This window comes from Eschrichtius robustus, chromosome 3 (assembly GCF_028021215.1).
Source record: "Eschrichtius robustus isolate mEscRob2 chromosome 3, mEscRob2.pri, whole genome shotgun sequence".
Classification (NCBI taxonomy): domain Eukaryota; kingdom Metazoa; phylum Chordata; class Mammalia; order Artiodactyla; family Eschrichtiidae; genus Eschrichtius; species Eschrichtius robustus.
In genome coordinates, this window is record NC_090826.1 from 26,893,397 (window position 1) to 26,907,768 (window position 14,372).

Sequence of the window (14,372 nt, forward strand, 5' to 3'; positions counted from 1 at the left end):
ATAGTTATGAATATCTATGTACCAAATAAAGCAATTACTGTTACATAACAGAAACTATGGGAAACGCAAGGAAAAATAGAAGAACACTAATAAAAGAAAACTTTGAAACACAAATTTCAGAAGCAAACAGGTCAGGTGGACAAAAAAATAAGTAAGCATACAGAAGACATAAACAACAAAATCAATAAGGCACGTCTTATGATTATATATAGAACTTAAGACACTAATACGCTTTCTTCTCAAATGCACATGGAACATTCATAACAACTGATCAAATATTAGGCCGCAAAGGATGCCTCAGTAAATTCCATGAAGTAGAAATATTATATACAGTGCAATAAATTAGAAATGAATATCAGTGTAAAAATCAAAAAGGTCCTTCCATCTGGAAAGGACTCTTTTATTAAAAAAATCTTCTAGGCAAAAGGGGGAATTAATATCAAAATTACAGAATTTCTGAGAAATAATAAAACACTAATTTTTATAATCTGTGGGGTATAATTAGAGCAGTGATCAGAAGAAATTTTATAGCCTTAAACACTTCTATCCATAATAATCAATAAAAACGAAAAGACTGAAAATAAATGAACTAAATTCCTAATTCAAAAGCAAGAAAATGAACAAAGAAGTTAATCACAAGGAAGAAAATAATAAAGGTGAAAGCAATAATTAATGATGCAGAAAACTGAAAACAACAGATGTAATTATTGTCTTTGAAAAACATTAACAAAACATACAAAAACCTCTAGCTAACCTAATGAAGACAACACAAGAGAAAGTCCATGTTGCACCTGAGCCCGTGACTAGGGAGAGTGGGTACCATACTTACGCACACAGAAAGGGGTCTTGCCTGACCAGTGATGATCCTGCTGGCAGATGCGCACAGACATGCCGATCAGGCGGAAGCCGGCATCGCACTGGTACACCACGCTGCCCCGGTAGTTGTAGTTCTCTCCATTGATTTGCCCGTTGACGATGGGCTCAGGGGTCCCGCAGTGTCCAGCTATGGTGGGATGTGGGAAAAGAGAGTAAATTGAAGAGGAGCGTATAGAAAATAAGGTGGGACTTGGTCAAATGAGGGGAGGGGGAGACATGGACAGTGGGGAAAAGGACCACCCATCGTTTTTCCCACCTCCCCCTGACTGCAGCATCCAGGACTGATTTCAGGAATCCTAGATCTGATAGAAATGGTGTTGAAGACTTGGCAACCCCAAATCCCAAGGTTGCATTCCAAATGGCTACCCATCTCTGAGCTTTAGTTTCTGTGTCTGTACATGGGTGAGAAATGATCACTGTTACTGCCCTGCCTCTGGGATCGTCCCCCTCTTTTTCTCATCAGCCAGCATTTCCGTAGCATCGACTGCATAGAGGGCACCGTGGTCTCATTAAGGCAGTCAAAGCCTAGTTGTGAATGAACTTATTTACAAAACAGAAACAGACTTACAGACTGACAGAATGAACTTATGGTTACCAGCGGGGAATGGGGTGGGGGTGGGGGGAGAGTTAGGGAGTTTGGGATTGATGTGTACACACTGCTATATTCTAAATGGATAACCGACAAGGACCTACTGTATAGCACAGGGAGCTCTGCTCAATATTATGTAACAACCTAAATGGGAAAAGAATTTGAAAAAGAATACAAAAAAGTCTGGTCGTGTTGAAAATAACCATGTAAGACCAGGTGGCTCAGCTAAATTCATCCTTCTTTCTTGAGTGGCAAGGAACACAGATAATATAAACCTAGGTGAGTTAATTTTTTTAAATGGGGTTTAGGTAGAGTGTATTTCTAGTGTTTCCACTAGCATTTTTTGGCTCTGTGTGGAAATAACTCATGACTGTGTCTCTAACAGAGGCCTGAGACAGGGGGAGGGCAGCACTGTACACTCTGGAACAGACCGTCCCATCTATGCTGTTGGGTCTGTGTAGCTGGGACCCTCCTTTGGAGTTGAGGGGTCCAAGAAAGGTGTGAGAGAAGAGAGAACGTTAATATCTAATGTTTAGGCAGGGACTGGATTAACTATGAGGGAAATGATAACTCTGTCCTTTGTAAGCCAGGTTGGTTTTTATGCTTTTGTCATACATTGACATATTTTTGTCATAAAACAAGCTAATGACAAAAATATTTATTTATTATATAATATAGTACATATAATATTGTATTTTTGTATACATATGTGTGTAAAATTTGCTAATACATATTGGGTTGGTCAAAAAGTTGTCTGGGTTTTCCCCTAAGATCTTACGGAAAAACCAATAATATAAATGGTATTTTAGGTGTGTTGCAGGAATGTGTCTCTGTAAAGTGTCCCTGGAGGCGGAGACTGGGGCTTCATCCATCATACGAGGGCCAATAAGAAGGGGGTGTCTTTTTGATCAGAATGAGAGCCCCTCAAAGGTTTGTCTCCTCAGACTTGAAGTTCTTCTCATTTTTTTGGGCGCTCCAAGGGAAGGTAGTTCAGGGTTTTGGTTATGGTAGATGCCACTAGCTGTTTGGATTAAGCATTTCATGACAGTAGGTAAAACAGTACCGTTCAAAGATTGGAATGCAGCTTTGGAAAGATCTAACCCGTCCTGAGGAGGGGAAAAGGGACAGGAGAGGTCCAGGGAGGTCACTTACCGAGGCAGCGGACTTCGGAGCCACTCCAGAGCCCGTTGGCCATGCACTCTCGCACTCTGGAGCCCACCAGCGTGTACCCGGAGTTGCAGGAGAAGATGGCCGTCGCCCCGTAGACGGACAGGGTTCCGATGCGGTGCCCATTGGGCGGGATGGGGAGCTCTCCACAGGAGATGACTACAAAGACCACAAAATGCTCAGGAAGCCAGCCCCGAGAGACGGGACATGTGCTGCTTCTGATTAGCAAGAATAATGACAAAAACAAGATCTGTTCAACCTACTCTAATGGGACTCATGACCAGAATACGGGTCGCCACCGTGACGGCTGTGCTGTTACGCTGGGCCCGTAATTCTCAACTGGAGGTGTCGCCAGAAGCACCCGAGGAGCTTTAAAAATGTCCAGGCTGCACTCTGGACCCACGATTCACAGTCTCTGGAGATATGGCCCAAGCATGTGTATTAAAGAAAACCAAAACTCCTCAGGGGTTTTGGATGTGCACCCTTGTTAGGGACCACGGCGCCAGAGAGATGGCAACCGTGTGGTGCGCTCCTCGGCGTCCAGGGCAGACGCTGGCAGGCACTCTCCTTGTGCCCTCTGCCGAGCCCGGCAGCACCTCAACTCCTTCTCCACAGAGCGCTGCAGACGCCACTGGCTGCACTGAGATGTGAGCGCCTTCGTTGTAAGGAAGCTGTTCCACGCTCGTGACTCCTACTCTGTCACATACGTGGTTCCACTTCGGAGTCTGGACTTGGATGAACAAAGGTAACAGTGTCTTGGGTCATAGGTGTTGGGAATATACCACTCCTCCTACCCAGTCTCAAATGTCCCCCTGTGCCCTGATAAGTGATCTCCTTCTGTCCCTTCACAAGCACTTCCTTCCTCTGTCACATCATTACTGATTGAGTAAATAGCATCAGAATATCCCTACTGGTGGATGTTGTGCTGACCCACTCAGACCCCCTTTAGGACTGAAGGACTTCTTTCCCCAGCTGCTGGCAAACAACCCCTTGCTGCGAGCCCTCTTCAGACTGCCTTGGTTAAAGAGTCCTCCCACCTAAGGTCATGCTCTCTTCCTGGGGCAGCCTGCACCCAGTGTTTGGTCAGTGTGGAAGTATAAAGGCCTCCTGCCCTAACTTGTGACAATTCTGAAGGGCCACCAAGATTCAGAGCTCTTTGCAGGGTCAGCTGAGGCCTTCTCTGATACTGCATCAGCGATCACCTTCTCCATCTTCCCATTCCTACTTCTTCTCCTCCTCTTGCCTCCCCTCCCTCTCCATCCCCATCCTCTCCCCTCACTCTCCCCTCCCTTTCCCCCTCCTCCTCCCCCCCTCCCCTTCCCTTCCCCAGGTGGTGATCCCAAGGGCATTCCCTAACAAACCTCCATCTCAGAGGTGCTTCCCAGGGACCCTGAGCTTTGAAACTATCTTAAAGAACCAAAGAAAAACAACTTACAATGGAGGAGAGGCAGGCACACTTAGGTGGCCTGGTCCCTTGCTCTATATTCATTCCCCCTATACACACTCCCATTATAGGTCTTATCACACTTTGTTATCCTTGCTTCTTTATTTGTCTGCCTCTCCAGTAGACTCTCAGCTCCTTGTAGGCAGGAACCACAACCTTTTCTCCTCATACCTCTACAATACCTGGTATGAATGTGGAATAAATGAATTAGTGGATGCTCACCTGGACAGAGGCAGCTTTTTAATAAGAGGACAAGATGCTGAGAAGTCCTTCCTAAAAGGAAAAGGCCTCTCCCCAGCTCCTGGTTCTAGGTGAGTGTTCAAAAGGAGGTTCACTGCAATCCCTGGCTATACTCCTCTTCTCCCCCTCCCCAATTCAGCTCAGGTATGAGATGGCTCAGGGTGTAGGCACTGTGCCAAACTTGCCCACCCTGCCCTCCTGGGCTTACTTTGGCAGGTGGGCATAGAGTTGCCGAGGCTCCACTTGCCATTGGCCTGACAGCGGATGACCCTTTGGCCAGTGTAGTAGTAGCCAGGGTCACAGATGAGCATCAGCTGGGCCTGGAACTGGTACTGCATCTCAAAGATAAGCCTCCATCGGCCGTGTTCCACACTGATGCTGCTGACGTCGGGACAGGTCACAGCTGGGGAGGTAAAAAGCAGAGAGGAGGATGAATAAATTAATTATGGAAGACACTGACGACCCAGAGCTGGGGACTGGGAGGCTGTAACGCAGTAATGATGAATCCAAGAGCCGTTAGTCCCCAGGCAGGTGTGGTCAATGAGTGAAGTGAGCTGGGTGGGGAATTCGCAACCTGGGGTGGGCAGATCTGCCCAATTAAAAAAAGAAAGGTAGGTGGCGCTCAGTCAGTGTTGACTGTGGATGTGAGACTGCAAATTCCAATTGGTCAGATCTGCCTCTTTCAAGAGAAGCTAGAAATACGAAGTTTTAGGTAAAATTTTCTGATTTTAAAATGTTGGGAAGAAATTCAAAAATTTTTAATAAAGCACTGCATAGGCCAAAGAACCAAAACAAAACAAAAACAAAAACACAAAATCTTGTATCTTCAGACTAGATACAGCCCATTAGGCTGCCAGTGTGTGACTTTGGCCTTAAAACTGAAGTATATCTCTGTTATTTTAGAGTTTTGTGATCAAAGGACATTCATGCCAACTTTCTGACAGTTTTCCCATCTAAAAGGAAGTGGACCAGTCATTCCTACATTCTGTGATGGTTTATGGAAACATCTCAGGGAGCAATGGTCTATCAATGCTTTGAAGCAGTTTCAAATGGGAACACAAGTTGGTAGATGGCAGTACCCACTTGTCTCAGCTCTCTGAGTCCCCAGCTTCCATGGGCATGTCTTGTCCCATTACTGGATTTTTAGCTCGCTCCTTGCAGGAATCTTTTCAGCTGCTTACCCAGCCCTTTGACACACACCCCTCCCCTACCCAAGGACTCACGGACACACTGGGCGGGGACATTGCGGTTGCTCCATAGGCCTGTCTCCAGACATTCTGCTGTGGCCTCGGCACCTGCCTGGAGGTGGTAGCCTTCGCTGCAGCTGTACACAGCCTTGGTCCCCACCGTGTACTCTTTGCCAAACACCATTCCGTTCTTGGGGGCCTCAGGAAGCCCACAGGAAAGAGCTAGCGGAGGAAAAAAATGTCATGAGCATGTCTGCTTCAAGATGGTGTTCTGAGAACATATTTTTATCTTTCCTCTCCCTTGAAGCCCTAATAAAATGATAGTAAAGACTAATAAGAGGGAAAAGCCTCATAACAAAAAAGAAAATGGGAAGATCAGTAGAGGAGTTGAAACAAAAAAGCTTTGGAAGATGAAATGCAGATAGAAGTGTGTTGATGGATTAAATGGAGTTGAGAAGCTGCAGCACAAAATATACAGGAGGGAGCTATGGGGTGTGAGACCAGTTCTCCATCCCTTCCCACAAACACAGTGTAGAAACATTCAGGCAGCCATTCTCCAAACTAAACAGAGAGGGTTTTCTTACCCACTGAAGGAAAAAAAAGAAAAAAAAAAAAAAAGAAAAGAACTCCCTTGAGAGAATTAGGGATGCTATGGTAGAAGTAGGCATCCTGGAATAAAGCTCTTTTAATCCTTAAATATAAAGGCTCTCAGCCTAAAGCCTGACCCTCTGTCTGCTTATCTCTGCCACATACTCAACTCAACTTCTTATTCATGGGAGAGACCTAGTGGGCAATGATAGCTGCATATAATAACAACAAAGGTAACCCACATCTGTTACCTGGAAAAATCAACCTAGCCTTTACTTTGAAATATGAACAATTAAAGATCACTATACAAATAAAGAAAACCAGCAGCATGAAAGTGATAAACAAAGATAAGATTAAAAATAGAAAGAAAAGTCTCCTTTAGGAAACAGAACTAACTCAGGTAACAGAAGACATATAACTTTAAACTTCTGATCCTGAGAATGTCAAGGTGACATATAATAAAATGAGAAGAGAGGGCTTTGAAAAGAGAACAACAAAAAGTGAACAAGGAAGGGCTCTGTTAAGTTAAAAATAGGATCACCAAAATAAGCATTAAATAGAAGGGGTGGAAATTGTAGACAAAGATATGGCTCCCTGCCATTTCAGCAAACAAAGGATATTGCAGCCATCTCAGCCCTACAGCCACCCCCAACGGTGAGCGCTAAGGGAGCTCAGGATGGAGACAAATAGGCTGCCCCCTCAGCCACAGCAGCTGCCCACGACAGTGCACCCTGAGGGGATTCAGGAATGGAAAGAACAGGATGCTGGCCCTAGATAGCTAAGGTGCATTTCAAAGGAATGATTTCAACCAGCCCTGACTCTGGCATCTGGTACAGGGAAAAGCGCTAAACTCATTAACCTGAGATGTCTGGTTTTCTTTAATTAACAGGAATCTTTTGATGTTCTGACCACCTGGTTTTTGTTGCAAAAACTCCTATACATCCTGGCTCTTCCCTTGCCACTTCGGAGCGGTCCCTCAGAGCTAGCTGAGAGGCTGTCTTCTGGGCTTAAGTCTGTTGAATAAAAACGTAATTCTCAACTTTTAGGCTGTGAAATAAAATTCATATTTTATGCAAGACAAGAAAAACTTAAACAAAAAATTTTCTCTGCCCTTTGGCTTCTTCTCCCTGCCTAGTGTGCACCGTGTATCTGCCTTATGTCTCGGCCAAACCTCCCCCATTGTCAGACATACCTGCTCAACCATAAAGAGCAACATTCTCCTACCATCAACAAGCCAACCCCTTAAAAGATAACATTCTTGGGGCTTCCCTGGTGGCACAGTGGTTGAGAGTCTGTCTGCCGATGCAGGGGACGCGGGTTCAAGCCCTGGTCTGGGAAGATCCCACATGCCGCGGAGCAATTGGGCCCGTGAGCCACAACTACTGAGCCTGCGCGTCTGGAGCCTGTGCTCCGCAACAAGAGAGGCCGAGACGGTGAGAGGCCCGCGCACCGCGATGAAGAGTGGCCCCTGCTCGCCGCAACTGGAGAAAGCCCTCGCACAGAAACTGAGACCCAACACAGCCAAAGATAAATAAATAAATTAAAGATAAAAGTTATATATAAAAAAAAAAATTCCTCTTGATCTTGTAAGGGGCCACGATGACATTTAGGTCTGGATTGTGTAAACTGTCAATAATATGTCATTTAACGTAGAGCCCTCTGCTTCAAAAAACTTATGTAACTCTGACGTCTAACGGGTGGAACAGTTCTCAGAGCTTTCTGAGATGCTGTTTCTGGGTTATAATCCTCAAATTTGGCTCCAATAAAAATTTCCACTTCTTTCATAGATTGACTATTGATTAATTTTTGTCGACAAGGTTGTGCATTTTTTTTCAGTCGACAGTTTTGGTGACTGACGAAGGGACCTAGAGCGGACTTCTCTCCTTCACCTGAACTCTACAAGGATCTGGAATCTGGACCAGCAGAGGCCTCTGGCGCCCATCCACCTCCTCGGAGAATCCAGACAAATTCGGGTGAATCTCTCCTGGTTCTTGGAGCTCCTGATTATTGGTTGAAGATCCTGAGTTTTATCTGGTGGTGTCTAACAGGTACCTGACTCCCCATTTGAAAGATACTAGGAGAGCCCAGTTGAAAGACACTGGGATTTGCTCAGTCGAAAGATACCGAGCGGTCTGGGCTGAGTGGTTAGGGAGGAGGCTGACCTGACGTGTTTCCTCAAATCAGCTACCTGTACGAGAATTTGTTGGGATAAAAGTGAAAATATTACATGAGAGCTTTTAGCTCTGAAGAAGGGACATCTCCTCCTGGCCGAGAAGGGCTTTCTCAGGCAACTGAGAAACCTGCGGGAGTGGTGGAGGCAAGTCCTCACACTGTGCAGTGGTCCCACGGGCATGCAACAGGGAAGAGCCAATTTTGACTCCATGTTGGATCTGTTTCTTTGACTTTAGCCTCTGCTTTTCGTTGCTTTCGTTATTATAATCATACATCATGGCCTCTCTCAGGGAACCCTGCCCACCTGTGAATGGCTGCAAGAAAGAAGTAATTCACACTTCCCCTCCCCAAGGCTGGCCATTTCGGGAGATGTTTTGCAAGACTGATGGCCCTTCTTACTTTACTTCCTCCCCGCCTCTCCCTCTCTATTCTGCCTTTTTACTTTACTTCCCTCTCTGATTCTATAAAAGAAATTGGCATCCAGACCCTGATAAGATGGTTTTTTGGGGACCCTAGTCCGCCATCGTCTCGGTCTGCCGACTTTCCGAATAAAGTCGTATTCCTTGCCTCAGCACCTCGTCTCCCGATTTATTGGCCAGGTGTGCGGCAAGCAGAGTGAGCTTGGACTCGGTAACAGATTTGGCTGAGCCAGCTGGGAGCCTTGCTGCTCGTGGCTAGCAGGTCCCCGTTGGGGAATATCGGCGCGAGGCCCTAGCATCTGCCAGGATCATTTGTCCTGAGGATCTTCCCTTCAAAGTTCCCTGAAGCAGCACCGGCTACTCCAGCACTTGGCAGTTGAAGCAAGGAACCGACAAACTTCTACGAGTCAACAGACTCGATTTTGGAGGGTAAGTCGCTCTGGTGTGCACACAGGGAACATATTCCCCCCTCTGTTTGGGCTTTTCCTTCATGGGACAAGCCAATTTGCTTGGGGTACCCTGTTGGAGAGGGGAATTGTTTTTGGACTCTACCTGATTTTGGGAACTGGTTCGTTGGTAACTAGTTCGTTGGTTTTGTAGGGTAAATGTACCTGATTTGGGAACTAGTTCGTTGGTTTTGTTTTGGTTTTGTGTGCATCGATGCTAGAATTTGTTTGTGCCTTTTGTGTTGGAATTTGTCTGTGTCTTTTGTGTTTTGGTGTTATCAAACTTATAAAAATGGGAAATACTCCATCTATCCCGAGAGAGGGCCCTTTGAGGCATATATTAGATAAATGGGCAAAACATAGCCGTGAGCCTATGACTAGGAAAGACATGATATACTCTTGTCATAGGCTGTGGACCCAATATATGTTAGGATCAGAAGAACGATGGCCCCTGAATGGCTCACTCAATTATACGATCTCGCAGTTAGAAGTGTTTTGCAAAAGAGCAGGGAAAAGAGATGAGATTCCGTATGTAGAAGCATCTATGTTATTGCATCAGGAGGAAAAGGAGTCAGAGGGCTGCCACCTTATGGTGCAGCGATCTGAAAGAAAACCTAAGAAGGAACCTATTCTACAGGGGGAAGAGGGAGAAAATGAGAGTGGGGACATGTTATTTCAAAACTTAAACCCCCCCCCCTCCAGCCTATCCAGCTCCCCCAGTGGCTGAGCAGGCTGCACCGGCAGTTGTTGCACCTGCACCCCCCCCACCCCCAACCTCATGCTGTCAACATATTCACCGCCTCCTGGTCCCCCTATCCATGGGGATCAAATAGCAGTTTCTATAGTAACCCCTGGAACACAGGAACCTGGTTTAGTATCACCATCTAAGACCCGGTAGAGCACCCAATTTGGACCGGGAGCCACTTCTGCAGCAGGGCAATTTCCCTTGCGCCGAAATCCTGTAAGAGGCCAGGGGACTCCTTTAGACTTGAGGCGTCCAATTCTAATTTCCCCTCAGGAGCCCCGGGTAACTTTGACAGTGGGGAACAAGTTGATTGACTTTCTAATAGATATGGGTGCCACATATTCTGTGGTAAACGCCAAGGTGGCACAGAAAACTTCTCAGTCTATCCCGGTCAAGGGAGTTTCTGGAGAAGTACAAAACCGTTCGTTCGTACAACCTCAGAATGCCAACTAGGGGACCTCACCCTACAGGGCCATGGATCCCAAACAGATGTGGATCCCTCCTTCCCCAAGGTACTTTTGGCTATGCATTTCATGGCCCAGTCTGCCCCAGACATCAGGAGCAAAATTCAGAAAGCAACTGCTGGTCCTCAGACTCCAGTGAACGATTTGTTCCAATTGGCTTATTCAGTTTTCAATAATAGGGATACGGCCGAAAAGGCTGAATGTACCCAGAGAAATATGAAAAAGGCCCGAAAGATTGTAATGGCTTTGTCTGCTCAGAGACCAACAAAGGGGAAACAAAGTCATCCTAGGAGAAACTTGCCTGTATCTTTGATATGCAAATGTCCTATCTGATCTTCTCAGGAACCCTTAACTCTGCCATCTTTTTAAAATGCAAATTTTGAAAAAGAGGGTAAAGTAATTTAGAACTTGTTTTCCATAAATATTAGTAAAAAGGGTTTAGCCATCTAGACAAGTGAGCTTGATTTGTTCCATCTGTCAGAAACCCAATTTTAATCCAACCTCTTTTGTAAATTGATGGGTTTTACACTGCTGTACCCGACTCAGGGCTGAAATTTTGAAATGAGAGCTATGATGTCTCTCTGTTTGTTTCTGTGTTTGTATGTGTCTTTGTCTTTGGATAACATGGCTGAGGTTAATCTGTAAATGATCTCTATTTAATTGGCTTAAAGAAAAGTAAGTGCTTACAAACCAAACAATTCTAAATACAAGAGAAATTAAGATAAATGAGTTTCCAGGTTCACATGAACTGGGAAATATTTAGTATTAAATTAATACCTGGTATTAATGATTGTTTGTTGATCTAATTAATATAGACATGTCTTTAGAGCCATCAACATTAAGTATAATACTTTCACTGCACCTAGGTTTAATAGAAGTTAAATAAAGTCTTGTTATACCTGTTGCAAATTTGTCAGCAAGAGAAATAACTTGATATGATGAAACTTTAAAGTAAATGGAAATGAGATAAGAGCTTTTAGGTAAACTCTATAAGAATAATTATGTTCTAAAAATCATCTAAAATAGTTTCTCCAGATTTTGGTAACTATTACTTATCTCTTGGTTTTCACTAGAAATGTAGTTTTTAAGAGTTGGGGATTCTAATTTAAATATATAATTAAAGCTACTGAAAATGATAAAACATTTCAGTATGGTAGAATGTGTGCTTTCAGTTAAGAAGTTATGAGGAATGGAATTACATTTTACTGAGAAAGTTTTATACAAGGTCAGGATTAACTAAATTTAGATTGAAGTTAACTAAGTAAATGGATTCTGTTAAGTAAGCTAATACAAGACGAATTTGATCTCTCTCTCTGTTAGAAGTGCTCCTTTTTGATAACAGATTGTATAAGTCTCTGTGCCCTTAGGTGATCCGTATTTGTTTTCTTTTAATCGTTTTGTGACTTTGGTTAAATGAATAAGTATTGTTTCACAGTGACCTATGATCCTGTTGTGTTTTAAAACATTTTTGATATTTTTAACAAACTTCCCAAATATCAAAATCTGACTAAAGCTTTTTAGCCTCCAGCTGACTCTGGGATACTTTGAAACAGCATCTCAGAGAGGAATGTCAAACTAAGTTTATTTGGTATGTTAAATTACTTCAAAAACATTGTCAAGTGATTGGAGATGAACCTTAGGTTATAGAATATTTAATATAGATATTCCAAAATTTATGTGGAATCCCTAACATCTGATATGATGTCCTGATATGTTATCAATCATAATTCTAGTTATTCTAAAATGTTATATGTCACAGAGATATCCGTTTCCTGCTATTTGCATTGTACTCAAATCTTTAACCATGCTATTTTAAGTTTTGTCCTGATGCTTTAACAAAATGAAGATTTTCAAGAAGACTCATAAAAAGGAACTTTTTGACAAATATAAGTTTCTGATAGCCTTCAGATAATATCACTGGATTGGGTGACAAATGACAAAACTAATGGAAAACCTGATAACGTCAACCGGATCAACAGCAATTAATCAATGAACTGGTAAATATGGGACTGAATGAATTGGTAAATATGATTTATAACTTTATGACTTTGGGAAATATACTGGCTTTAATCTTTGTTTTTCAGAAAAAAACCTTTTCTCTTATGCTATGACCTACAACAAGTTGATAAAGTATGCCTTTGTAAACAAAGATGAAACATTTATCTTTTTCTCTCTACCTGGTTGATCCTGCCAGTAGCATATGCTTGTCTCAAAGATTAAGCCATGCATGTCTAAGTATGCATGACCAGTACAGTGAAACTGTGGATGGCTCATTAAATCAGTTATGGTTCCTTTGGTCACTCGTTATTGGAACTGGAATGACAACTAGCTATACTAATCGTTTTAATTTGTTCTTTGTTTCCAAATTGTTTGTGCTTTGTGTGTCCCTGCTGCACTATGTCTTTGTCAATGTTACTAGCTGCATTACTTATATCCTGTCTATTTCATAAGATTGTTGTCTGTTACAGTGCCTAGTGTGTAATCAGGCCCCCAACAAAACTTCTCACATTTATAACATAAAATAATTGCAATAGTGTGATTCTACGTATGGGAAGAAGCAACAAGGGAAAATGTCTCCTGATCATAATTAGACAGAGGATCCAGAGAATCTTTAATTATCAATAGGGCCTAATCTGAAAGTTAGCACCTGGAGTGGCATATCAACAATTTTCGCCTGACCTGGGATAAGCCTCCCAGCACTGTGGGACAAAATTTGATCAAGACATGTCTCCCAAATATTGGTCAAATTCCTGACCAAGAGGAGAGGGTCAGTCACCAGAGACTGCAGCCCTCCAACGTCAGCCGGTGAGCCCTGAGGAAACTCAGGAAGGAGAAGAATACCTGTCATCTAGCAGGCATCAGATTGCAGCCATTTCCTATGGTGAGCCATGAAGAAACTCAGAATGTGAAAATACAGGATACAGACCCCAGATAGCTGTGGTACATATCAAAGGAATGATTTCAGTGAGCCCAGACACTTGCATCTTCCCATACATAGAAAAACGCTAAATTTTTTAACTTGAGATGTGGCCTCCCGGGCTTGAAGCCCTCAAAATTCCCGATAACTCTCAACTTTTTAGGTTGTGAATATTTTTTAAGTCTACAGGTGTAAAGCAGACACTTCCAAAGAGGAACAAAAGACGACAAGTCGCATCATTTGGAACACTGGCACCAATGGCGGACACTCCCAGAAAGATCCATCTGACAGAGCAGTTAGAATGGTTGTCACCCCTTTTTCCACAAGATTGTGGAATGCATACTCACAGTGGGGAACTGTTACAGGGAAGAGACAATTTTGACTCCATGTTGGATCTGTTTCTTTGACTTTAGCCTTTGCTTTTTGTTGCTTTTGTTATTATAATCATACATCATGGCCTGCCTCAGGGAACCCTGCCCACCTGTGAATGGCTGCAAGAAAGAAGAAATTAACACTTCCCCTCCCCAAGGCTGGCCATTCCAGGAGATGTTTTGCAAGACTGATGGCCTTTTTTACTTTACTTCCCTCTCTGATTCTATAAAAGGAACTGGCATCCAGATCCCATCAGATGGTTTTTTGGAGACCCTGGCCCACCATCTTCTCAGTCTGCCAACCTTCCGAATAAAGTCGTATTGTTGCCTCAGAACCTCATCTCCTGATTTATTGGCCTGTCGTGCGGCGAGCAGAGCGAGCTTAGACTTGCTAACAGGGAAACAAACTCATTTTAATTAAACAACTTTCTCTGCACGGAATAAGAACCGGCCATTCTGTGATCTGAGCTCGGGAGGGAGCAGTGCTCGGGAGGGAGAACCCGAGACATGAAGAGGAGCTGAAACAACTCTAGGGTAGAAACCTAGAGGAATTAAGCTCAAAAGCAGCACATTGGCCCACCACACAATTTCACTAGCAACTTTTATCCTCAACAAATTCAGCTTTAAAGTGGGAAATAGAGTCTCTCGAACAGAAAAACGAGGGGCATCAGAAAGCCAAACTCCAGCTAACACCCCAGCCAGATTCATGTCTTATACTTGCAAGTACCTAATTAATTGGGAAAATTA

General features: G+C 43.6%; 1 protein-coding gene across 2 annotated transcripts in view; it reads right to left on the bottom strand.

Annotated features, from left to right (window-relative positions):
- Nucleotides 1-14,372, bottom strand: part of CSMD2 (CUB and Sushi multiple domains 2) — a 645,193-nt gene that overhangs the window by 50,656 nt on the left and 580,165 nt on the right. For both annotated transcript variants that reach the window (XM_068537861.1, XM_068537860.1), the window contains exons 50-53: nucleotides 5,540-5,725; nucleotides 4,525-4,719; nucleotides 2,618-2,791; nucleotides 830-1,003 (exon numbers count right to left, since the gene is read on the bottom strand). In XM_068537861.1, coding sequence (XP_068393962.1) covers nucleotides 830-1,003; nucleotides 2,618-2,791; nucleotides 4,525-4,719; nucleotides 5,540-5,725 — 729 coding nt within the window. The remainder of the gene's footprint in view (nucleotides 1-829; nucleotides 1,004-2,617; nucleotides 2,792-4,524; nucleotides 4,720-5,539; nucleotides 5,726-14,372) is intronic.